Genomic DNA, 24,380 nt, shown 5'->3' with positions numbered 1-24,380 from the left:
TTCATCATAGTAGTACTTTGGTCACTTTAAAGAGATGAGCGTCCAGTGATGACTATACAAAATTATTTCTGCAGCAGCTTATAAAGCATCTCTATTACCATTGACTGATATGTATCATGACCAGTTTAAAAAAGTTGTTTCATGTGTGAAGTGAATGAAACAACCAGAGGGGCTTTTACGTAATAGTCATCAATAGTTCCAACTGCCTCCCTGGCTAATAGTAATATCCTAATCCCCCAGTTTTACTGCTCTTTGGCTGAGCAGAGGGAGCTTTACACCACATGGGTGTCATTATGGGTGAGAGTGATGCAATTAGCTGTTAGTCCTTACAACTTGCATAACTTTTATATTCTCTGAAAGCATAGGAGACAGCTTGATTGTTGTTCATGTTTTTTTAAATGAGGTCTAATTCATGGTTAAAAAAACAAAAAAAAACAAGCAAAGCATTCGAAGTATTATTTTTTTTTATTATTATGGGAGGTTTGCGGATTTTTCGTCTTGTATACTTACTAAAACTTACAGATGAGTCATATTAAAATGCATTAAGTTTAAAAATAGAGTTCCAATAATGATACCTAAAAAGCTCTGGCTCATTTCTTCTATTTTTGTCCCTGTTATATAAGAAAGCAATTATCTGTACTCTATTCCTGTCTCAACGAAGTTTTCCGTTAATGTTTGTATTTTTGCACCACCTAAGTCCTGGGATGCAAAAAAAGTAGCACTTCTTTTGATTAATGCCATTGTTAACTTAATTTCTACCGTTCATTCATTGCTAATAAGTTTGGGGGATTTTTTTATTTCATTAAATGCTTGCAAGAGCCATATCAGAGTCATTATCTACAGTATGTCGTTTCGACTTCTTCCTTATTTAAGAGCCAATACAGTCTTATTCTCTTCCATAATCATGTTAGAGGTTGAGTACCATTGGATTGAATTGTTTTGAAAAAGAAAAAAACAACTTTTATAGGTTAAACTCACCTTTGAACATAAAAGTACAATGGAGTATTGATAATTCATTAAGGAGAAATCTTTCTACTTATTACAAAATAAAACTCATTTATCCATCCTAACAGGATCATGAGGCAGAGGAGTCATTAAATAATTCCCTAGTTTCTAGACAAGAAATTATATATAACCTAAAACAATGGCAGATATTTGATCCGTAATCTTTTTTGTCATTTGTATTTTTGTTTACTGCAGCTGATAATGCTAACTCTTTCACCAGCCTCTGTGTCTAAGGCCCTTAAGATGAAGAGAGTTGGAAAGCTCTTGAATTAAAACTGTTAAACCCATTTTTTTCTGTAATTCCTTCTGGCTTTCTAGGTTTTGCTGTAAAATCATCTCATCCTTCATCTGACTTTATTTTTAAAGCTGTGTTGATTAAAAGACAAGTGACCCTCATTTGAAATTTCTTGACTTATCTCATACTTTTGTTTCCTTTTGTCCACTTATTTGAATAAGTTGTAGCCAGTCAAACTGAACACTTAAAATTTTTTGTCCACACGCTGGTTGTTTAATTGATTAAGTTATACCATATTCCTTCCTTTTAATTGTAACCATCTGTGGGCTTGATTTTTTTTGTTTTTTTCTTTGTATTCCTTTTTAAATGTTTAAACGTTCCTAAGATATGAAATTCCCCCAAACATCCCAGAACTGTTTACTCTTTTGGGGTTTTGGTCGTATCCTATAAATCTCTTAAGCTTTGTTTTCTGTGCTATTTGTTCCTTTTGTGTTACGTAGCAATGTAGAAACTTGATGTTAGGCAGTTCAGTCTGTACAAAAATAGAAAATACTAGTTATATATAATTGTCAATTAAAATATAAAAGGAGATCTCCCTCCTGTTTAATGTGTTTTAGAGCAGACTCTGGTTGTTGCATACTGTAGGCCACAGGACTGGTCCATCAGAAGATTATACCCGAGTGTGTGAGACCTAAGCAGCTTCACATCCCTGCTTATTCCCAGCTTTGTCTGCCTGTTTGTAAAGCACTGAGTGTGTCTAGGAGAAAGTGCGCTTAAGCTGCATTTGTTGCTGTCCTTTTTAGAAGGTACTCAATGGGGGGCTTAGACAGGAGTGCAGATTGGTTAATAATACATGAGACTACGTTAGTAGCCAATGCACCCATGAAGATCTGATAATAGATTTCACAAAACTCAGCTGAACTTTCAGTGTTTGTTCTGTGTGAATAAGCTTTGCTGTAACACAGCGACACATTGACCTACATGCACACATTTAACCTGATTTAGCTTTAAACCCAACCCTTCTGTAGCTGACATTGTCACCATCGACCCCTGTATTCTCTCCCTTTCATATAAAAGTGCAGTTAGAGCCAAGAAAGCTGTATTATAGCATTATAAACATTATTTGATTACAAGCGTTATTCATTTTGTTTCCACAGCAAAATAAATGTGATTAGCTCTTATGAAGCATTTTAGTTTTAAAAGGTTACCTTTAAATTAACTTGACTCTGCTCATATTTGTTTTTGCAGTTGAGAAATATTTCATTAAAAAAGAAAAACACCTTAATTTTTGGCCATTATAATATACCCCTTACAGTTTCTTCTTTTTACTTGACTGTTGCAGTTCTTTCATTCTGCACTTTCTACAGAAATTGCCTTTTGTAGTTTGCTGCACGCATGCTAATGAGTAAATAAATCTTTGGCACCTGTCTGTATTACTTTCAACTAAGCTAAATGGTGAAAATAGTATGATTTGGGCACGCTACTTTGTCCGCTGGTTTCAGTTTAAATCTGTTAAAACCATTTCTAGAAACCTTGGTATTAATGGTCAATTTAATATGGGGTTATGATATGATATGATATGAAAAACCTCAAGAATCTCCTTTGTCTGAACCGCAGAGGGCACAGTTTGTTCTGCGGCAGCAAAGCCAATTTCAGTGATCATAGCAGCCAGACAGACAGATTCTGTTCCAGAGTAAAGGAAAACTGATTGTATGCTCTGGATAACGACCACCTGTAGTTTAAATAAATGTCAAAATAGGTGTCAAATTTTTCATATGAGACAGGAATGAAAGCCAGGATATGAGTTTTAGTCCACTTATGAGATTATTTTAACATCCTTTGACAGGAATTTTGTAAAGAAGGAATCTTTTAACCTTTGTAAGTATCTGTGTAATCTGTAATACGCTTGATTCTTATTTTTTTTTTTATACAAAAAATGAATAGCCCTTTTTTTCCACCAGGCAGGACATATAGTTGTTACCATTACAACGCTGGATTTTTACTGTCTTTTAATTCTAGTGGTGCAGGAAGTACCACTAACTTCCTGTTCCTCATCTTCTGATGGGTGTGGGGTCAGAGGCCTGTCTTTTCCTAGATAGACATTTTACCGTTCCTTTATTGGGACCAAACATAAGTGTTGGACAGGGCCCAAGTTATAAACCTCCCACTGTGTCTGTTGCTGTTCTGCCTAATAGCGCGGAGCTGTTTTGGAGAACAGAAGAGGTTACCATAACAGAGAGCGGGGCTCTGCAGAGAAGTGGGATCTGTGGGTTTTTTCCTTTTAGCACGTGTATGAGAGACCTCAGGGATGTTTTTTTAGTCACCTCGTCAGGTCGTATCAACCCCTCCTTACTTTATAAGTTTCCATGTTCTCTTTAATGCCCCTTTAAAAAGCCTTTTTTTGCTTGATGCCTCATTCAAAGGTCATACGTAATAGAAATAATGATCAAAAACTAAAAATAGAAAATAGAAGCATCAAAATGTCCATAATTTCTTTTTATACTTTTTATGTTATGACATGTAGAAAAAATGTACCTGAGAGTTCTATGGGATACAAAGAAATGTTATTTTACTGTAGTAATATATGAGGAGGGTTCCACATTTAGAAACACGATTAACACAATCATCCAGTGAGAAGCCAATGGGTTTCAGTACCAGTGAGCAATAAAGCCACAATATTGTGAATTAGCTGTAGGTGGGATGGACTGGCATTCACACTCTAAGGGAGCAGCTCTAACCCCCTGATGCATGAAATCCTGATCAGAATTTGTTTGAAATGTTCCTATATTCTCCTTAGGGGATGACAAAAACAGATACTAACTTTTTTTTCAGGAAGTTACAGGCTACCACAGTGGACTACACTAAAACGATAAACATAGTACTACATAAACTAAATAAAAGAATATAACAAATAGATTTATGGTCATTTCAGGACCCTTTATTTCATTGTATGCTTCCAAAAGCACCTCAATATACATTTACACATGTTAACGATTGTTTAGGCCTAAATAAAAATTTTTAAAAAGAGCTCACAACTTTAAATGTCTCATGCATGCTAAATAAATGTTTTATCACAGCTCTATAAAAGAACAGACATGTATTTGAGTCTTTACATTTCTTTAAGAATGTAGGACCGGTATTACAATGTTTATATATAGATGTATTTTAAGTATGAGCTGAGATTAAATCGATTTCTTTAAGTTGAAGTCCCTTTAAGACTTTGCTTAGGTGAATGCAATAAAGTATCTTCATGTCTTGATAATGCGTGAAAGATACTGTATCTCCTGGGCAAGTTCCACAAGGAGGAAACACCTGAGTAGAGCTAGAAAACCCTGGAGGGATTTATCACTTTATTGGTATTTAAATGTATCTGGGTTCCACACAGTGATCAGGAGAGAGGAAAGTTTTGTTCATGAGTGCTGGACCTGGTGACCCCAACCTGTCCCTAAGCAGCAGGGGCAACCCAGACTAAATTTTGATAAATTGATCTATTGAATAGATCATTGAATAAGATTCAGAAGATGCACCTCTGGTGATCTACAAATGATTTGGGAGTAGGAAGCATCTACAGTGATCTTACTAAGTACATGTATGACATTTTTGACCAGAGTCACCAATGTAACACTATATAATAATATAGCTATGTTTCGCTAAACTATGATATTTTAGCTATTTACAGTCAGTGCAGGAGGTGGGAAACAGAAGGATCCTAACTAAATTAACATCGCTGTTGGATAATGTCTTCCACCTCATGCATGAAGCTGTTGCAGAACTGGAGAGCTCCTTCTGTGACAGACTGCTGCTCCCTAAATGCACCAGGGAGCGTTATCACAGATCCTTCCTCCCAGCAGCTGTAAGACTCTATAACCACCACTCTTCCCAACAACCTCAGTAGGTTGTTACCTTCATGGTGATTTTGCAGTTTCTATTTTAATCAGTTAAATAACATGCTGCTGTCATTTTGCACATATCTGATGTTGCTGCTATTTTTAAATATCCATTAATGTAAAAATGCTGTATATTGGTTATTTATTCTCCAGGTGCACAGTGTTATATTGTTAAAACACCTTACAGTACAGTATTTTATTGTTTATCTTTTAACTTTTCACTATTATGTTATTCTTATACATTTTTCTAAGGTCCACATTTGTGTGACCAATGTTTTCTATAATCTTTTTGCTGCTGTAATTCCAGAATTTACCCATTGTGGGACAATAAAGGGAATTTCTATTCTATTCATTTACCTATACATGAAACTTTTTGATCAGAAACACACTTTTTGGGAAGTGGTTTACCCCAGGTAGGAAGATCAATCAGCTTTTATCTCTTTTTCTGCATAGACTATCAAAAAATTGGCAATAGTTGTCCGAATCAAATGAGACAATGATTTATGAAAGGCCTCCCAGACCCCCTAATTTAGATTTGTACTACATAAAAGATCCCCGATAAATGGTTATGCACTGTGGTTAAGATGGCTACCCCTTAATGTGTCTCTGATCTATTAAGTATTCTTCTCCTGCAGTCTCTCTCTTTGTCGAACCACCCGTGATAAAAGCTGTAATGCTCCTTTACAGTTTTAGTTTTCCCTCTGTGAAAAGTGATTTGTGTATTTATAGCTTTATCTTCTCTAACTTCCTTTGACTTCTTAGTGTGGAAACCCACATTCTGCTGCAGCTCTGTGATAGCTGCATATTATTGCTTACATTTTTAGATAACTGAACCTTAGTGGTTTATCAGGCAGGACATGCACTTTATTGCAAATGATGAAAACATTCTGAGTCCCCAGTCCTTTGGACCTGTTTTTTTCCCCTCTGATCATTATGGTGTTAATCCAGTTTCCCAGCCTGTATAAACTGATAAAGCTCTGGCATCATTTGGTCTAATCTAATAAGGAACCTACATTTGACTGAATGGAACGACTGCAGCTTGCATTTCCCACTGTTGTGTAACTTTTCCATTATGAATCTTTTTGTAAACCAGTGTCTGTTATCTTTCTTTTGAATCAGAGTTTATTTCAGAGCTAATTCTAGGACACATTATTTAAACCTTATTTTTACCAGAATGTTGTGAGGGAGTTAAAGCCATAGCCTGCTGTTAATGCTGACAGTCATATGAATTGTAGCATTACAAGCACTACTTAACATGGATCAGCCCACACAAGACTGAATGAATGGAGGGAAATATATCCAATGTAGGTGGAAGCTGCTATGCTGGCCATCAGTGATGCATTAAGTTTATGAGAGGCCTAGCCAGAAGGAGAAACAAGTCAAGCCGAAAGCCACAAGGGCAAAATTGTTGCCCTGCATGTTCACGTGCACCAGCCTACAGATTAAGATAATCAGATTAAGCTCTGAAAAGCACTGACTGCAAAGTGCCAACGTCACATCCATGCTATTTGACATGAATATGTCCAGAAAGAGATCCTAAGTATTTTTTAAAAGGGGCTTTTACTTTCTATATATAGGTTCTAACATATAATTGTGGGAACAGGGTCTCACTAAGACGGAAGAGATTTGAGGGTAGGATGTTGGACAGCTCTCTTAACCTTCTCATTATTGTTCAACCAATGGAAGTTGTTATTTTAATGAGTACTGAATGAGTTTCGTGAAGATCCCTGCTCTTTTAGAATAGCCTTAACTACAGTGCTGTATACAGTTAGAAGTATGTTGTAGTTTGATCATCTTGGTTGCTTTTGCTGTTTAGGACCGGGGCGAATTACCATAATCAAAGGAATCATCAACTCTGCTCCCCAGCAGAAGGTCCTGAAGCAAACTTAAGGCCATTCTTTTTATTTAAGCTCAAACTCACTTTGGGACAACTTTAAGACAGTTATTGAAAGCACAGCAGCAAGTCCATCTATGAATGATTCATTCAAAAACACAGTGAAACGCTTTACACAGGGCATTCCTATTAGAAAAAAATGATTTATATAAACTATATGGCAACAAAATTCATCAAGCATATGCTCTTCCCTTTCCCCACAGTGGGACAATACAAGATATTTCTATTATATTTCTACAAGATACTTGTTGTCAGTTAACAAGGAGGCTTACATTTTTACACTTGTACCACAGTTATGCTCCCACTGGAAAATAAACCTTTTTGGATCTACTTATTTCACTAGTGGACATTGGTTGCACACAAATATTTTCTTTTTGGAAGTAATTGTCAATGTTGTTTTAATTCAAAATAACTGGTAACTTCGAATCAACACAGTTCAATTGGTTCCCCCCAGAACTATTTGATCAATTAAACTCTGTGAAGCTGCTGTCAGTCTGTTTTTTTTATTTATTTTGCAACAGTATATGAAAATCACATATTGTTTGTATCTAAACGTGAAACAGTGAGCTGATTTTGTGAAAGAAGTCCTGTAATTTATGAAGATATTTTGCAGCTTATTTAGATTGAGTATATTGGGAGGAAGAAAGCAAATTCTAAAGGACAGAGTATATTAGGTTTTTCTTTTCTATCAGTCTGGGCATTTTTTTTACTCCATGCTCAGGGTCAACTTGTTCCAATCTATTCCAACTATATTTATAAAGCACTTTAATATTCCCCAGGGACCAAAGTGCTTTACAGTAAAAAACAGCAAAACTGACACACATGTCTCAGAGGAGATAATTTAAAAAAAGAAGGGTATGAAATGCATGTATCAAAATTAAAACTACAAATATCTGTCTTTCAAGATTTTTGGAAAGTTGTTGTCAAATTAATCCTAAATTGGGCCCAATTACCTACCTGTTTCAGCATCGTAAAGCATTCAGTTTTCAGCCACATTTGAATTTTCATCAGGGCACAAAGACTATCTGCATAGAGTAGTGGGCAGTGATGGGAGTAACCTTGAAAGTAACCTTTTTTTAGTAACGAGTAATCTAACTAATTACTTTGACTGTAACTATAACGCAGTTACCATTGCCGACACCACTGAACGCACTGTTAAAACTTCACACCCATGAGTAGAGGTAATGCAGCCTGATGATATTTACACCGCATCAGATAGCGTTCCCCCCATGTAAAGAAGGGGGAAACGCTATCTGACCGGTCCCAAAAAGTAATGCAATAGTTACTTTTACTAGTAACTAGTTATTTTTATCGTGGACTAACTCAGTTAGTAACTCAGTTACTTTTTGGGAGAAGTAACTAGTAACTATAACTAATTACTTTTTCAAAGTAACGTGCCTAACACTGGTAGTGAGAAATTAACATTTTTACATAATTATATGTTATTGATAGGATTTTTTAGTTTTTTTTGACGGGCTTATGTGAATTTCTTCACAATACTTCTAATGTATGGTGTCTGAAAGTCATAAGGCATAATATTTCTAATATATTCAAACAATTAATGTGACCTATGATGCAATAGAAGAAATACAAAAAGGTGACGAAGTATGAAAATTTACAACACTTCTAAAACATTCCATCTACTGGCATAGAGAAGTAATCATAACATCTACTTATCTTTTTATACAGAGTTCTCTTTTTTTTTTTTCTTGGCTGCACAGCAACGGATGTTTTCTTTTTTTAGAGCCAAAACACACTTTGGATTATGATGAAACAATGCAGTCATCTATTTACCTTTTATGAAGCAACAGAGCTGTGCAATAAAGTTCATGTTTTGGTTTTGTGGCATCTCAAGCATAATTTGCGAACATCATTTTGTTGCAAAGAAGGAAAAATAAATCCTTAAATGTACCTGATTGGTATAGTTTGATGCTGCAACCCTTCTAACTATACTGAAGACCTCAAAGCAGTTGAAGCTTTATTTACACAGCACCATTTGATTCATTGTCATCATGCAAAGCCAGTAATCCTCCTCCTGACAAACCTAAGAATATAATTGCCTATAATTATGGGAAAAAACTTAATTTCTGGTTCCTTCTTTAACCTGTTTTTGATCACTTACTTTGACTTGTTTAGCTTACGTGTCAAGCAAGCTTCTAACTCACAGGGTTAATCCGCATTATGTCTCTCATCTTGCCATGCTAACATTGCTTCACCATGTCAATGACCTTTCATTCATTCCATGCAGCATAACCGTATCAGCTGTTAGTTGTGTTTTCACAGAGAGGGGCGGGACTTACTCAAATTTATCCACGTTTTAGATTCATAAAACATGTTAATTGCACATATTTATTTACAAATGTACTTTTTACATTTTGAAAAGATAAAAAATAGAATGTTTTCCTTTGGTTATGATGCATTTATTTATAGGTGGAGCTGGATGTTTCAGAGAACTATGTGGGGAATTACCATTTGTGTTCTTCTGTTGTAAAGATGAAAGCAGAAGCTGCTACTGATAAGGTTATCTTCCCCTGCGGATTTCTTTGACAGTACCTGCTACTTATGTGACTCCACCCAAAAGTGGCGGTGGGCTGTTTAGTGATCTTGTGAAGTTCACGTTTCACCACTGATTTATTTCTTCTTTCTGCCTGCTGGCAGTTTTGTTAAAATGAGCCCTAACTTTCAGTTAAAGCTTTGTGCTCAGTGTTTGCAGCTAGGTGTTGGGGGATTTTCAGCAGCCTGGTTACATAGCTGAGATTCTTTACTCTCTAACAAAATGTTGGCAAGAGGAAAGGAGAAGAATGTGTTATTGTTTATTTTTATTTTCAAGGGAGTGGAGAAGGCACAGGGGAACTTTCCTGGCAGGTTTTGCATCTTACCTTCTGATTTTCATATGAACCAAGCTTCTAAAGACTGGTGGAACAGGGGGAAATGAGGATGTAGATCCTCTTCTTAAATGTTTAACACAGCTTTTATCATTTCATCTTCACATATTAAGCATCAAAGTAAGGGTAAACATCCTTTTTGTTGGTCTTTTATTTGCTTGATTCAGTTTGCTAAATCACATTAATCATATTATTGCTGCACTCTGTCAGGACTTCAGATACACAATTTTAACAAGCTGCTAAATGAGAAAATTGCTTCCTATTTATTAGTAGAAAAGGAAAAACTGACCCTTTTTTCATCCATCCATCTATTGTTTACAGTGTACCTGCTTGTTCTCAGAATTATGATCGGTGCGTCGTATCTCAGGCAATTATAGGTTGAGAGGTGGGTTATGAATTTCTTTATTCTATTCTGTTCTGAAAAATGGTAAAGGGATATGTTTCAAGACATCACAAATGTAAAAACATAAAACCTTTTTAAATGTGTAACAATAATTAGGGATCCAACTAACAATTATTTTGCAAATCGATTAATCTGTTGATAATTTTTTTGATTAATTCATTAATAAACAGATGGAGAAGGATTCCTTAAAGAACACTTTTCACGAAATTAAACCAGGTGAAACAAAAAAAATTCCACTTGAGAACTTCTGGATAGAGCATATTGACAGACTAAAAATACTTTTCAATTTAAATGCAAAATTTTAACATTTTAATTTTTTTAATTTTGGCATAATTGCTGCTTAAGTTGGGACGCATTATCAGTTAAAGGCTCCAGTTGATTAATCGATTACTAAATTAGTTGAAGTTTATTTCACTAACAGATTAATCACGATTAATCCGATTAATTATTTCAGCCCTAGTAATAATAACGTTGAAAATATTGATGATGATGATGATGATGATGATGATGATGATGATGATGATGATGATGATGATGATTATTATAATTTCTTTGATTGATTGAGGAGCTTTTTGAATTAAATTTGTTTATTGGTAATTTTTTTAATGAATCGGTGGTAAAGCCTCTTTAACCTTCTCTTGGTTTTCCAAGCTTAGAACTTTGAACAGCTCAAAGCAGAATGTGTCAGTTTGAGAAAGTGAGTTGCTTTGATTTAACTTAAACATATGCAGATACATAATGTTTCCTGAAAGGGAGAATAATTTGGATTGAAAGAAAATATTTGGGTAAGAATGGCGCTTGGATATTCTCAACAAAAAAAGGGAGCACCTCAAGGCTCTATTATGGTTCCCAGGCTTTTCTGGCTGTCTGGCTGGATCCAAACAATCTTTTCAAGAATAATAGAGTTAGAATAGTTCAACTAGTTCAAGATTATAGCCTTGAGGTACTTGAGAGAAGGGAGGCAGAGGAGAAAACCAAAGTGCACATCAAAACTTACATTATACAAATAAGCTCTAAATCCTGCAAGATTTCAGATTGACACAGTTTTCCCATGAAAGATCAATATAAGGTAATTTCATGTGTCCAAAAAGGCGAAGAGGTCTAAAAGTGGAAGTAAAACCTCTTGAATCTATACCTTTTAAAGAGTAGTTTAGTTTAGTCTGAGTTTATATAGTCTGAAGATGAGGTTTGACATCTAATTAACAAGGGTTGTTTTTTTTTGTTTTGTTTTTTTTGCTTTTGTTTTCTTTTTTTGCTTAAGGTGGTGCCTCAAAAATCTGTGACTTCTGCTTGTATATTTTTCCCAATAAGTTTGATCTGTTGTTGTGGAAGTAGTAAATAGTGAACACTTGCTATCATTGTAGCATCATTGTATCTCTGCTTAAGTTTTCTGTCCAAGCTCCATATTTGGCATACAGAGAAAGAAAACAGCTGGGTGTGTGTTTTTTGCCCAGTGTTTATTTTCATGGGCTTTGCATCAGGAAGTGGGGTTGTGCAGCATGTTGGCCGTGTGTTTCCACAGTGTCTGCTGTGCAGTGTTTATGGAGGATCATCCACTGGGATGTACAGCTGGAGGCTCCAATCACACTTGTTTGCAATGAGGGAAAACAAAGTAGCCCTAGAAGCGGTAATCTGAAAGTGCAGGATTGGGTGGCGTGTAGATAAACGGCTCAGTGTCCCTGACTTGGTGTAAGCTTCTGTTAGAATTCCTGCACACCCTTTTTTACTCCATCCTTCAATAGCAGAGTGTTATGTTAAAACCATAGCTGAATTCTGCCTATAAAATCAATTGTTTTTTTATTGTAACCAAGCGGCTTTCAGCTTAAAGAGTCATTTAGCTAACAATGTCTTGCAGCTTTTATCAGTTTTCACGCTTTCAGTGAATGGCCTAATCCTTTAAAAAATGTCAAATCCGTCTTAGTGGCTATAGTAGCAGCTCCACTCCTTAAATTGGTTCAAAGGGCAAGCTAAGCTTCACAAAATTAAATAATCTGCTGTAGAAACTGAGATCTCTGTCTGATTTGCTGTAAATGTTCCACAAATTCAGGCTCCGAGACAAAAACATTTGGTCAAAAATCTTTGTCAAACTTTCCAAGAACAATCCCATTTCCCACAGTATGCTTTCTCAGGAAGGGTGTGGGCTGCTGGGGTATAGCTTTAGTCAAGCGCCACAGAAAAAACAGACAGCCTGTTGTGCCCTGCAGCCATGATTGGACTGAGCACTACTGAGAGAATCAAAGCGATAATGGGCATCTTAACATGTAACAAATGAATAGGGGTGTCAATAAGCTTTATAAGGATACATTATTATATTGATTTGTTTGGATAATAATACGCTGAATGCTCATATTACATAGCCTGTAACAGTACAATTTCTGTTCAGTTCACCAGTTTTCTATTGAAATAATGGAATACCAGCTATTTTCATTGATATAAACTCACAAATAATTTTTTGGACATTTTTTTAAGTTTTTACAGGCATCAAATCTTAAAAAAAACATAATAAAAGCAATAATAATACTACTAGTAATAATAATAATATTAATGGTTGGTGACTTATGGACTGCAGTCTTGTGTCTTATTAATTTCAAATAAAGGTGTTTCTCAAAGATGACTATGTGGATTAATGTCCTGGGTTTGTATTAATGTGATTGAATTGTTAGTCATTTTATCGATGTGGATTGATTGGATTGTTACATCACTAATATCTGACTTTGATTTTTTTTTATTTATCTTGTGATTAAGCTTAGAAAGTTTTCCACCATGTGTTATTTACTGATTTGCCAATGAGGCCTTCACTGCTTTATGGTTTTGTGCAGCAGCTATATACATCACATCTGAAGTGGTTCAGGTGCACGGACATCCCCAATCTCCTCTTCCATACTGTACACTTCCCCTGATTGTGACCAGCACTTACCGAGGCAGGGGTCAAGAGGATTTTCACTGATTACAAACAAAGAGCCATCAGAGATTAGCCGATCCTTAACAAACTCTCACATTACCCCAAGCATGAAGACTGGTCAAGTAACATCCTGAAGTCTTTAACACATAGAAAGACGGATATTTAATGTTTATTTGCATGTATTTATAATGAGGATGTTTTGTGAAGGGCAATATAAAGCTGCAAATTAATCTGTAATCTGGGTCTTTTATGCAGAATATTCAACCCATGAGAACACATGCAGTTCATTGTATTTAGTTTAATAACCAATTCTTTTTTAGGTTGAATTCTGAAGTCGGTAACACCAGGAATTTTGTTGCATCTCCAGGCAACATAAGGCTCAGTGCTGGATCAGCAGGTGTGACGGAGTGCAGCTTTTCCTCCCTGTGATGGCCTCATGCCAGGCCAGTGGAGGCTTGTTTAAGCTGCAGTAAGCTCTGTTTCCACCCTGCATGTTAGAGCCTGAGCAAAATTACAGCCCCCACCTCAAATCTTTTTACAAATATGGTCACAACAAAGTAGTCATTAAGGGCCAGTCGGCACAGAGACAAGATTAGGTTAATCCAAAAATGTATTTTGTCGTTTAGCTGCTGCATCCTCATGAATCCTGCACTTTCGGCAGATGAAACGATAACTTTTTATTTCTGGTCCCAGGGTGTGTGTGTGTGTGTGTGTGGGTGTCCGTCTGTATGTCCAAACATGTGCAGTCTATTGTACAACATAGTTTAAAAATGAAGTTGTAGAAATCATTTGTTTTGTAATAACATATTTTGCCTGTGGGTGGCAGTAACACGATGCCGATGCTTAGAGGTTTTTCCATTTTTTTACCTAAGTCTTTGTCTTTTCTAGGTTCTCTAACTGTGTTTGTCTCAGTGCACAAATTTTTATATTCAATCAGACACTTCCTGGTTGTAAAAAAAGACTCTTGTAAGGATTATTGCAGATTTACATATTCATATTTTGGATGCACTGATTTATGATGTGATTATTGTATGTTTTGATTTCTGATTCCTTGCAGTAAAATCTGAAAAGCCGCTCTGCTGGATCGGAACCATATATTAAACAATAAATCCAGCCAACATGCATCCGTTTGTTTTTAAGCTTTCCAAGCTGTTTGGCACCGTTGGGTATATTTAAACATTTTAGTGTGTGTGTGTGTGTGTGTGTGTGTGTGTGTGTGTGTGTGTGTGTATATGTGTGTGTGTGTGTGTGTGTGTGTGTGTTAGTTGCAGTGTGTGCTCATTCCACGCCTGGTAGCTCCACTACAAAGTAAAGGAAGAGCTGCCACTCAGGAAGATTGGCCATTTTCTTCTCCGGGGATAAATAAACTATCTTGAAAGGAAGGGGATGTGGCTGTGTTGTGTTTGTTTTGGGAAGGGTAGGAGCAACCTGTGTGTGAACTTGGAATTTTTCCTAGTAGCGGTAAAAGTAAACAGTCTTGAATTATTACTAGAAGTAACAGTTAATATTAGGTGTCATGCTGCTTGATTTATATTAGAAGCTATAAAATATACAGTACCCTGTATACAGGAGAAGTAAGGGTTTCCTCTGTTGCAGAATTCTCTGGTTTATTTCTTGTTTATGATAACAAGAAATAGATTTCATGCATTGTCTCCTTTGGAAACTTGTTCTCCATGTAGCCTTATTTATGTGTTTTCAGGCATTAATGGCTTGTTTAAGGTCACTCACACCATCTTCATACATTAAGTTGTAAGTCTGGGCATTGATTAGGCACCTGCACCTTCTTTTTCTATTAGTCATTCAGATGGGGACTTGTTGGTTTGCTTTGGTAAATTGTTATGCATCATAACAAGTGCACTTAAGGTTAAAGTCACTGATGGCATACTAAAGAAAAAAGAGGAATTAATGATTTATTTGATCTAAATGATTGATAATAATTTAGATTTAATCAGTGAAGCCAAGTCACCCAGTTCCTGAAGCATCAACGCATCCCCAGACCATCCCAACCGTTATTAGCCTGCTCTTAGGCTAATAACAGATGGAACTGAGCATGCATTATAACACGTTCCTCTTCTGCATCACAATTTTGCCCAGCTTCTGTCATATTGTTGAACCCAATTACGTTACCTTACCTCGAGCAAGTGAATTTTTGCAGGGTTTAACAAGTAACCTCCTGGATGAGTGGTCGGTACATTCTTAGTTACTTTGGTGGTGCTGTCACTCCTAGAATGGTTCATCTTGTTTAATTTCCTTTTGTTTGGATACTTGTGGTTCGTTGGAGCCACTGAGTCTTAGCTGTACATTTGTAAGCCTTTCCATACTGATTTGGGAAAGTTGTGTTGATTTTGGGCATCTTGTAGTCTATTTCATGCTATGAGAAAGGTTCTGTTTAAGTGTTTTTTTTTTTTCCCCAATATATAGGTCTGACCCCCTTGATAAATGGAATTACTGTGTAAACATTGTACTATATATATTATTATTTTTTTTATTGTAATGTTCTGATTTGCTCGATGATTAAGGAGAAACAATTAGAGGGAAACAAGATAAATAAAGAGTTTTGCTCTAATAAGTAGGTTAATACTTTTCATGGCCCTTTACTTTCCATGTAAAACATGCGGGATGTCTTGGTTTTGTTGACATTCCAAGCCTATCTTTGCAGCCCACCCACATGTGTAGCTGCAGGGCTGTACCCACAACAAAAAAACTCTGGGAGCTGATGTGAGTTTTTCCTCCTAAATGTCTTTGTGAAAGCCCAAATGGGTTAATATTACCCCTGGTTTGAAGCTTCACAGATAAAACTGAACTTGTTTTACCTTTGATTCTGAATTTAGATAAGGCCTGTTTTAGTTTCCACAATATTTTCCTGATATTTTTTATTTTTTTATGATAGTGGGCAGAGAGAGGGGGCTTTGTAATGACATGATTGACTCGCACATCAGCAGGAAACAGCCACTTCCCTTTAGCATTCCCTAGAGGGTTCCAGCTGGTAACCATCTCTCTTTGATCAACCATCCTGCTGGTTTTGTGGGTGATGTTTCTGCAGTCCACCTCTAAGGGTTCTCTCTCTCTGGACAGAAAAGCAAAAACACAAATATCTCCCTTTAGAAACTGCATGAGAACAGGACCGGCTGTAGACTTGACCTTCACTCTAAAGAGGCTCTTTAGATGAGATGGCAGCTCAATCTAAACTCCCCTTTGCCTACTTGGAGACAGACAGGGATATTTCTGTCTTTTTTGTGTCCACTCCTTAGTGTGAAACAGGAAGCTCAACTTGACTCCTTTTAGCAGCTTTGATCTCTCTCTCTGCTCCACCCAGTGCTTTGCTGCTATACACAGCCTAAAATAGTTGTTTTAGTTCCTACTGGCCATTTGAGACTCCAACATGGTGCAGATGTGACCACCATTAAGGTTCAACTAGAGGAGAGAAATAGGGGCTAGTCTGTTTACAATAAGTTGGATTTGAATAAAACTTCCAAAACACCCCAAATAATACTGAATCTCTTTACAAAGATGAAAAACATCGCTCGTGCAAACATTTTGCACAAAAATATATGCTTGTCTTATTTGAGTTTGATTACAGTAAATATAGTGTTTCAATATATATAAATATTTCCTTTTAATATTGTGCAGATCAGTAATTCACTGTTTTAATATTGTAGCCACATGTTGCATAAAAGAGATAATGCTGGGTGCAAAACCCTTCACTTCATATATGACTTGAAAGCTGAAATTGTATATGATGATTTGTCCATTAAGTCAGAAGAAAAGTCTGTAATCTGTTTCTTTCAGACCTTCCTATACAGGGATTTAAAATCTAGCTCTGTGGAAAACTCTGCCTGTAATTTAGCACAGTAGAGCTTGCCCACCTCAGCATTTAAGTATGTGTACTTTTTGCATCAGTTCTACTCCTAAATTGTTACTCTGCAATTGGAAAGTTTCTCATTTAAAATTACATAATAAATTACAGTCCAAGCACTTGCAGAAAGTTTAAGCCACTAAATATGAACAGCAAAGATGTCCACCAAGTGTGAAAGTGCACTTACGGGTATTCAATTGATTACAGGCAGCATGTGTCACACTCGGTTGAATAGAGCTGCTTTACACAAGGGCTAGAGAGAAGAAAAAAAAGAAATTTATATTAAAGCTTAGGGATTTACAAACGACATAATTAATTATTGGATTATTGTAAAACCCAAGATGACATTCAAAGGCATATTGACTGTTCACACAGCACCTGCAGTTAGTATTTTAATGTTACAGTAACATCCATCCATCCATCCATTTTCTTACACGCTTGTCCCGAGTGGGGTCACGAGGGGTGCTGGTGACTATCTTCAGCAGTCAATGGGCGAGAGGCGGGGTACACCCTGGACAGGTCGCCAGTCCATTACAGTAACATCCATTTTTGGAAATTGTTCATCTCTGTCCTTTGAACAATCACTAAAAATGTGCCTCTCTATTAAAAAAGTAAATTACTGCAAAATACAGTCCTGTGGAAAAATGATGACTTAATATTGTCTTATCCTTTTTATTTATATCTGAATTATTTCAATAAACATCTAAAATTTAGTCTGGTTTAACTAATTAAATTACTATATTACATCAAACAGACTGCCTCATTTGTGGTTGTTTTTGGGCTGGCAGGTTGCCACTCTCTGCTCTGCTTCTGATAAATAAAGGGAGCAGATTGTACTCATCTTGCCCTCGTGGGGTCCTCATTTGCTTCTAACTCTGATCATGACCTGGACTTTCTCTTCCTGTGACCAACTCATTAACTGCCACCAGCCTGTTGAAATATCATCCGTCTTTTCAAGCCAATCCCCAGTCTGTTCAGCCTACCACCAGCCTGTTCAGCCCTCCACCAGCCTGTTCAGCCCTCCACCAACCTGTTCAGCCTCCCACCAACCTGTTTAGCCTCCCACCAACCTGTTCAGCCCTCCACCAACCTGTTTCAGCCTACCACCAACCTCTTTAGCCCTCCACTACCCTGTTTAGCCTACCACCAATCTGTTTAGCCTACCACCAACCTGTTTAGCCTACCACCAATCTGTTCAACCTGTTCAGACATCATTTGCCTTTTTAAGCCAATCCCCAGCCTCTCCAGCCTACCACCAGCCTGTTTAGCCATCATCCACCTTTTGAAGTCTGCCACCAGCCTTTTCAGTCTACATCTCTTGTTAAGTCGATCATATCCACTGTTATTAATAAAATGTCTAATGGCAGCGCCAATCTTTGGTTGGCTCATCAGGTTCTCTGTATGATCCGTAACATTACGAAAATTCTACATTTTAGATATCCCATAACCTGATATCTACTTTAACTTCCCTTACATTAAATAACTGGAGCAATCTGCTTCTTATCGGTTTTATGTTTTATTTTTATAGAGTTTTGTCTTGGCTAGAATGGGATTTGGTTTTGTTTTTTTAAAATGGTTTCACCTTTTTTTTTTTTTTTTGTGGGCTGCTCAGTGGCACAGTGGGTAGTACTGCTGCCTTGTAGCAAGAAGGTTTCAGGTTCGATTCCCCGGCCCCGGGTCTTTCTGCATGGAGTTTGCATGTTCTCCTTGAGCATGCGTGGGTTCTCTCCAGGTACTCCAGGTATTCCTCCCACAGTCCAAAAACATGACTGTTAGGTTAAGTGGCCTCTCTAAATTCTCCTTAGGTGTGTGTGTGAATGGTTGTATGTCCTGTCTGTCTCTGTGTTGCCCTGCAATGGACTGGCGACCTGTCCAGGGTGGACCCCGCCTCTCGCCTGTAGACAGCTGGAGATAGGCACCAGCACCCCTCACGACCCCACTTGGGATAAAGCGTGTCAGAAGATGGATGGATGGTCTCACATTTTTGTCCTTTGTTCTCTGATACACTGTTTCTTTGCTGGCCATGTTAAGCCCTGCTGTGGCAAAGCACCCCCAAAACTTCCCTTATTGTACACACCATGTGACAATTTAACTTGAACAGTCTTTCTCTGATTGTCCGCTTACATTTTCATACTGTAGCAAAAGCCTTCAGTAGGTTTAATGATATATCTAGAATAGTTGCAGACTTTTTTTTTTAGCACTTTACGGTCTGCTTTTGAGATTGACTTGGTTGTACAGCCAGACCTTGGCATGATGGCACTTGTTTTAAGTGTCAAAATTCCTATATTGGCCTTAATAAAGTCAACTGGCATAAATGTGTTTGTCAGTTAACAAAGTTTCCTGGTGATTTAAGCATTGGTACAATCTTCATTTCACCAGATCTTTGACCCTCTGTGAAATATGGTGAAGTTGTGCTAGAATCGCTTCCTTTGATCCCTTTCAATCTTACCATGGTTTCAGGAGATGGGTTAGGCTAGATAACTATGTGAAAGTAAGAGCAGTCAAATGGCCTTGAAAATACTTCATAACGAGCCCATAATTATGGAACCTGATGTTACCATTTTGTTTTTGTTTTTTTTGATGGGGGTGTAACCCAGTTTATTCCTCTAGAAAACAACAAAATGATGGCTTGTATTTGAATGCTTTTGTTTTATTTTTGCAGAAAATGGAATGGGAGTATCCCATGAACACACTGAATGCTCACATATTGTTGCAGGCATGTTCTTACAAGCATATGTTAATTCTGTGCCCCTGAGCGGGATTATTTATGATTGCCAGCTGTGTCACTTTAAACAACGTTTACTTGTGGTCAGACAAAATGTCTTTCTCATACCCATGATGTTGCTCAGCACTAGCAACTAGTTTGGACTCATTACTTTGTACATCATTTTTAAATTAAACAAGAAAAATCTCTGTTTGCCTATGCAGTTTCCAAAAGGGAGATTTATGACTTTTCAGCTTCATAGCAGATTACTTCTTGTTGTTCTATATAAACCCTTCAAATCAGTTTTAAAATGGCAAGAGGAAAGAGGCTGGATTTGCACTGTGAAAGAAGGGATGAGCTTAAATCAAAGATGTGTTCTTTAAACAATCAAGGTCCCTCATTTCCCCCTGTGAGTTTTGCTGAATGCTTGTTCATTCACAGACTCAGCAGCTCTCCTCTGCAGTTCGCAGCCTCCTGCTTTCATATGTAGTTCACTGTGTCAAGCAGTGCTGAAATATTAACACAGCAGCAGCATGAGGGGAATCATGCTCACATTTAGCACAACATCATGCTCTCCACTGCTCTCTCCAGATGAGCACTCGCTGTGAATCATGATTTGTTTGGATGAAATTACATGTATGTGTTAATATCACAGATATTTTAATAAAAAAAAAATATATATATAATAGTAAAATATTTATATTGTTTTGTTGCTGAAAATCCCTTTCTTTTCATTTCTTTTGGGACAGTTGTTGCTTTCTGTTAGGAGATGATTGAGGGTCTGTGTGCAGAAGAAGGAAGGAAAAGTCGGGGGGAAAACAAACCATGATGAACATGACCCCATTTCCAGGATGTCATGAGCTACTTTCTGCTTGGCTAGATCATTAGAAGCACAAACCCTTTTATAGAATAACTTAATAGAAAATATGTCCTGATCCAGTTTATGGTTTTAAATTGTAAGCAGATATACATTTTAGAATTATATGCTTTTTCCTGTAATACTTTTACTACCATTAAACTACTTTGTCTACCTTACATTTCCATAAAGACGGAAGATATGTTGCATTAAAATAATAAAGTCCCCACTTACTTGTAATATCCATTTTTTAAAAATAGTAATTTGATATTTAATGAACTCCTACGTATCCTAGGCATTTCTAATTAATTTACAGTGGTGTTGAAAATGTATTTCTTTTGGGGTTTTTTTTGTGAATTTTGCAGGCAAAAGGTTGTTAAAAAAAATAATAATACTAAAGGTAATTTGTAGTTTATTTTGATTAATATTTGAATGCATTTTGGCAAACTGACTGTTACAGATAGATTTGGAGTTATATGAGAACACGTTCTAAAGCACACTCTGAAAAGCTGGCAAGAAATCTCTTTCTCCTCTCTATATATTTATCAATGCTGTATACAGAATTAGATATCCAGCTCAACTGTGATATATTTTTTGGGGACAAGCTTTTAACAAAATTAGCACCTTATGTCTCACAGGAGGTCTACCACATGTTTGCTACTATAACTTTGCTTCAGGCTTGTAAGAGGGTGGAGGATGCACAAATAACTTCATAATTTGTTTTGAGTAGTGGTTGATTTTTAATGAGCATATATGTGCAACAGACAAGTTGCATCACACAGCTTTTAACATAATATTCCGCTGTGGCGGGATTCAGATGTCTCAGCAGCAAGGAAAATGGGCAATACAGACACACAGATGGTTATAGATTATGAAAAAGAACAAAAAAAAAAAGAAAGAAATTGAGAAAAACATCTTGGAAAGAAATATGACTGTCAGAAATAAAATCAAATGAGAAATAAAATGAAAAATCAATAGCTGATGTTCTTTGAAGTCACCAATTTCTTTGCAAATAACAATTTTTGGTCAGGTAGTAATGCTTACTGTAATTGTAGCATGCAATTTCTAGATCATTTCACTGTAGCATGTAATTGTAGATTATAAACCTTTGCTGTGGGAAGTAAGGATTTAAGAGACATTGCACTTTAAAGCTCAGTTAAATTGGAGAAGCTGAACACATTTTGGACTGATTAGCATTGGTAGCATTGTTAGCATTTTTTTTTTTGCACTGAAATGAAAGCTAACATTTAAATGGCAAGTTCAGATAGTGGCCAGAAAAAAGAAATAGAAATAATAAAGAAACTTTCTGTAATTTTTTAAGCCTTGCTGTTACTGCTGAAGCACTCAGTGGCACATCTGAAATGTCTCTTTTTAACTCTGACCAGCTTCCTTCAGCTTCGCGGATTAACATTTTTTTGGATTCCTCATTAACAGTCCACAGGCTTTTCACTGAAAGGTCGTTCTTACAAGTGAATTATATCTTGGGGTTTTCCAAAACCTCTGCATGATTCTGTTTTGCTGTTCCACTCCCTATATCTGTGTGCTTGGCAGAACAGGCAGTTTTGATCAAGTGCAGCTAATCCTTTGCAAAAAAAAAATAACCCCCTGTTTGATGTCTTGGCCTGCAAGCTTAAAATCCTCCCATGTCCTGGTCTTGTTTTGGAAACACAGATTTCTGTTAAGATTGAGCTGGATATCTACCAGAACTAAGTTTCAGAGCACTTAGTTTTGTACTTATTTTTTTGTCTGATCTAATAAAAAAATGTATGCTTTTAAAATGTTGGTTGCAGAATGAAGCATTATAAATGTATGTGATTCATTATGATTCTTTTTTTGTTGCACTGCGTTTCTCCCCCCAGCTTGAACTAAATAAGCATTCAGCCATATTGCTGTTTGCCTGACCGTGGACCAGACGTTCCCTCTGGATATGAACCATTGCAATACGGTCTAACTCGTATATCTAACAATTACTCACACTTTACTCAAATTATTCAAGCTTTATATGGAAAATATGGAATGAATACATCAGCTCTAAATTACAAATATTAAAGAAGAGGAAAGAAATGTAAAATACAGTAGAGAGCAAGGAAGCGTCTGAGTGAGTGAGACAGATGCACGCACACACACTGCGGCGGAGCTCAGCATTAGACTGTGCAGCATTGGAGCTCTCACAGCATCCTTCTCTCCCCCCATCATCCCTCACTCTCTGTGCTCTGCCTCACTCACTCGCTGTATCTCATCTGCTGACTGAGGTATTCCTTCATGCACACACTGGGGCAGCTCACAATTACAGCCTAAAGGGACTCCTCCGTTTTCTGAGTGCATAAATTTTAATCCTTTTGGACTCATCTGCCCGGAAACTGGCTTCCCTCCTTTATAAAAACAAAAGCAAAACTCTGGGTTAGTGGGGATCTGAGCTGCATCATGGACCAGCGTGCAGCAGGGGGAGATGAGGGAAACTGGCTCACCAGCGGGCTCTCCTGAATGATGCCAACTTGGATGTGGAGGAATGGGGTGCACCACCAGCGCTGTCGTTTTTGACGGGCTACGAACTGTCTTGGAAAGGAACTGCAGCGGCTACATCTGCAAGGAAGCTGCTGAGCCTCCAGGGCCATCTGAGGCTGAGAGGGCGCTGAGTCGGAGAGAGTCGCACATCATACCAACACCTAGAATACTAAAGGTGTGTCTTCACTGGAAATAGTTGCATTTCTTAACTATCAAAACTCAGTTTTTAATGCATAAATAAAATGACTTAAATTAAAATATCACACATATGTTGACGTATGGTTGAAGTAGAAGCATTTTTTTTTTCAGAAAAATCCCATCCATTGTATTACAACTGTTGAATTAAATGAAAAAGGTGAAAAACAAACAAAAAAAACATTTGAAAACGACTATCATAAAATGTCTGCTGCTTAAGTCAACAAAGTAGTACTGAAAAAAAAGACAATTTGAGTTCATGATTTGAAAGCAACTCATTAAAAGCATTTAGCTTTTTTCATAAAATAGTATCATACTTAATTGATACAGCAAGGTTTTGTGGACATAAGTACAACAAGACAACATTTATGATGAAGCAACATATTTTAGGGTTTTACAGAACAAAACCCTGGATGGGAGTAAAAAGTACAGCAATGCTGAGTTAAATTTTTTGTTTCTGCTATCTATGCTGAAGCAAAAGCAGAAAATGCTTATAAGATTGCATATTTCCAAGCACTTATGCTATCACATTTTGCAGAGTTATGGCTGCAACATTCTGGTTTCCATGTGAGTAAGCATTCAGTAGTGAAGTGTGTGAAAAGTAGGGCAGTAAGATGGTTGAGGGTTGCCTCCTGTTAAGCGCTGCATGAGTTAAAGCCACTTGAAGGCTGGGAAAGAAGTAGAGAGGTTGAGAGGGGGGGGACAGTAAGCTCTGTGTCTGCTGGAAATCAATCACTGCTCTTCATCCTGAAGCCGGCAGGCTTGGCGGCGGGGCTTCTGCTGCTCTGTACCAGCTTGTCTTTCCCCTCTTGTTTGTGTTGACTTAAAATGATAGTGCGTGTTTGCGTGCGTGGCGATGTCTTGTTCTCATCGGGTCCTCATCGGATTGAATGTAGAGTGCTGAATGTCAGTAGCCTGGATGATGGCAGGGAATTGGGTCAAGGACACGCTGGCTTCCTTTGGACCAGCGAGGATCTTATCGTCCAGAAAGCAGGAGTTAATCCTCTATCAGTATTTACAGCCTTTGGCGTCGATAGCTGAATGTGTGCTGAG

General features: G+C 37.1%; 1 protein-coding gene across 6 annotated transcripts in view; it reads left to right on the top strand.

Moving 5' to 3' along the window:
* Positions 1–24,380, top strand: part of dock9 (dedicator of cytokinesis 9) — a 97,400-nt gene that overhangs the window by 5,636 nt on the left and 67,384 nt on the right. For 2 of the 6 annotated variants that reach the window (XM_015370473.1, XM_015370474.1), the window contains exon 1: positions 22,927–23,307. The exons of 2 other annotated variants lie outside the window; for them this stretch is intronic. In XM_015370473.1, coding sequence (XP_015225959.1) covers positions 23,137–23,307 — 171 coding nt within the window. In that variant the 5' untranslated portion in view covers positions 22,927–23,136. Of the gene's footprint in view, positions 1–22,925; positions 23,308–24,380 lie in introns of those variants that run through there. 2 more of the 6 variants (XM_015370475.1, XM_015370469.1) reach the window with 2 other exon arrangements.

This window comes from Cyprinodon variegatus, unplaced genomic scaffold, assembly GCF_000732505.1.
Source record: "Cyprinodon variegatus isolate N-32 unplaced genomic scaffold, C_variegatus-1.0 Scaffold46, whole genome shotgun sequence".
Lineage (NCBI taxonomy): Eukaryota > Metazoa > Chordata > Actinopteri > Cyprinodontiformes > Cyprinodontidae > Cyprinodon > Cyprinodon variegatus.
The sequence above is the reverse complement of the archived record's forward strand: the minus strand, read 5'-3'. Positions and strand labels throughout refer to the sequence as shown.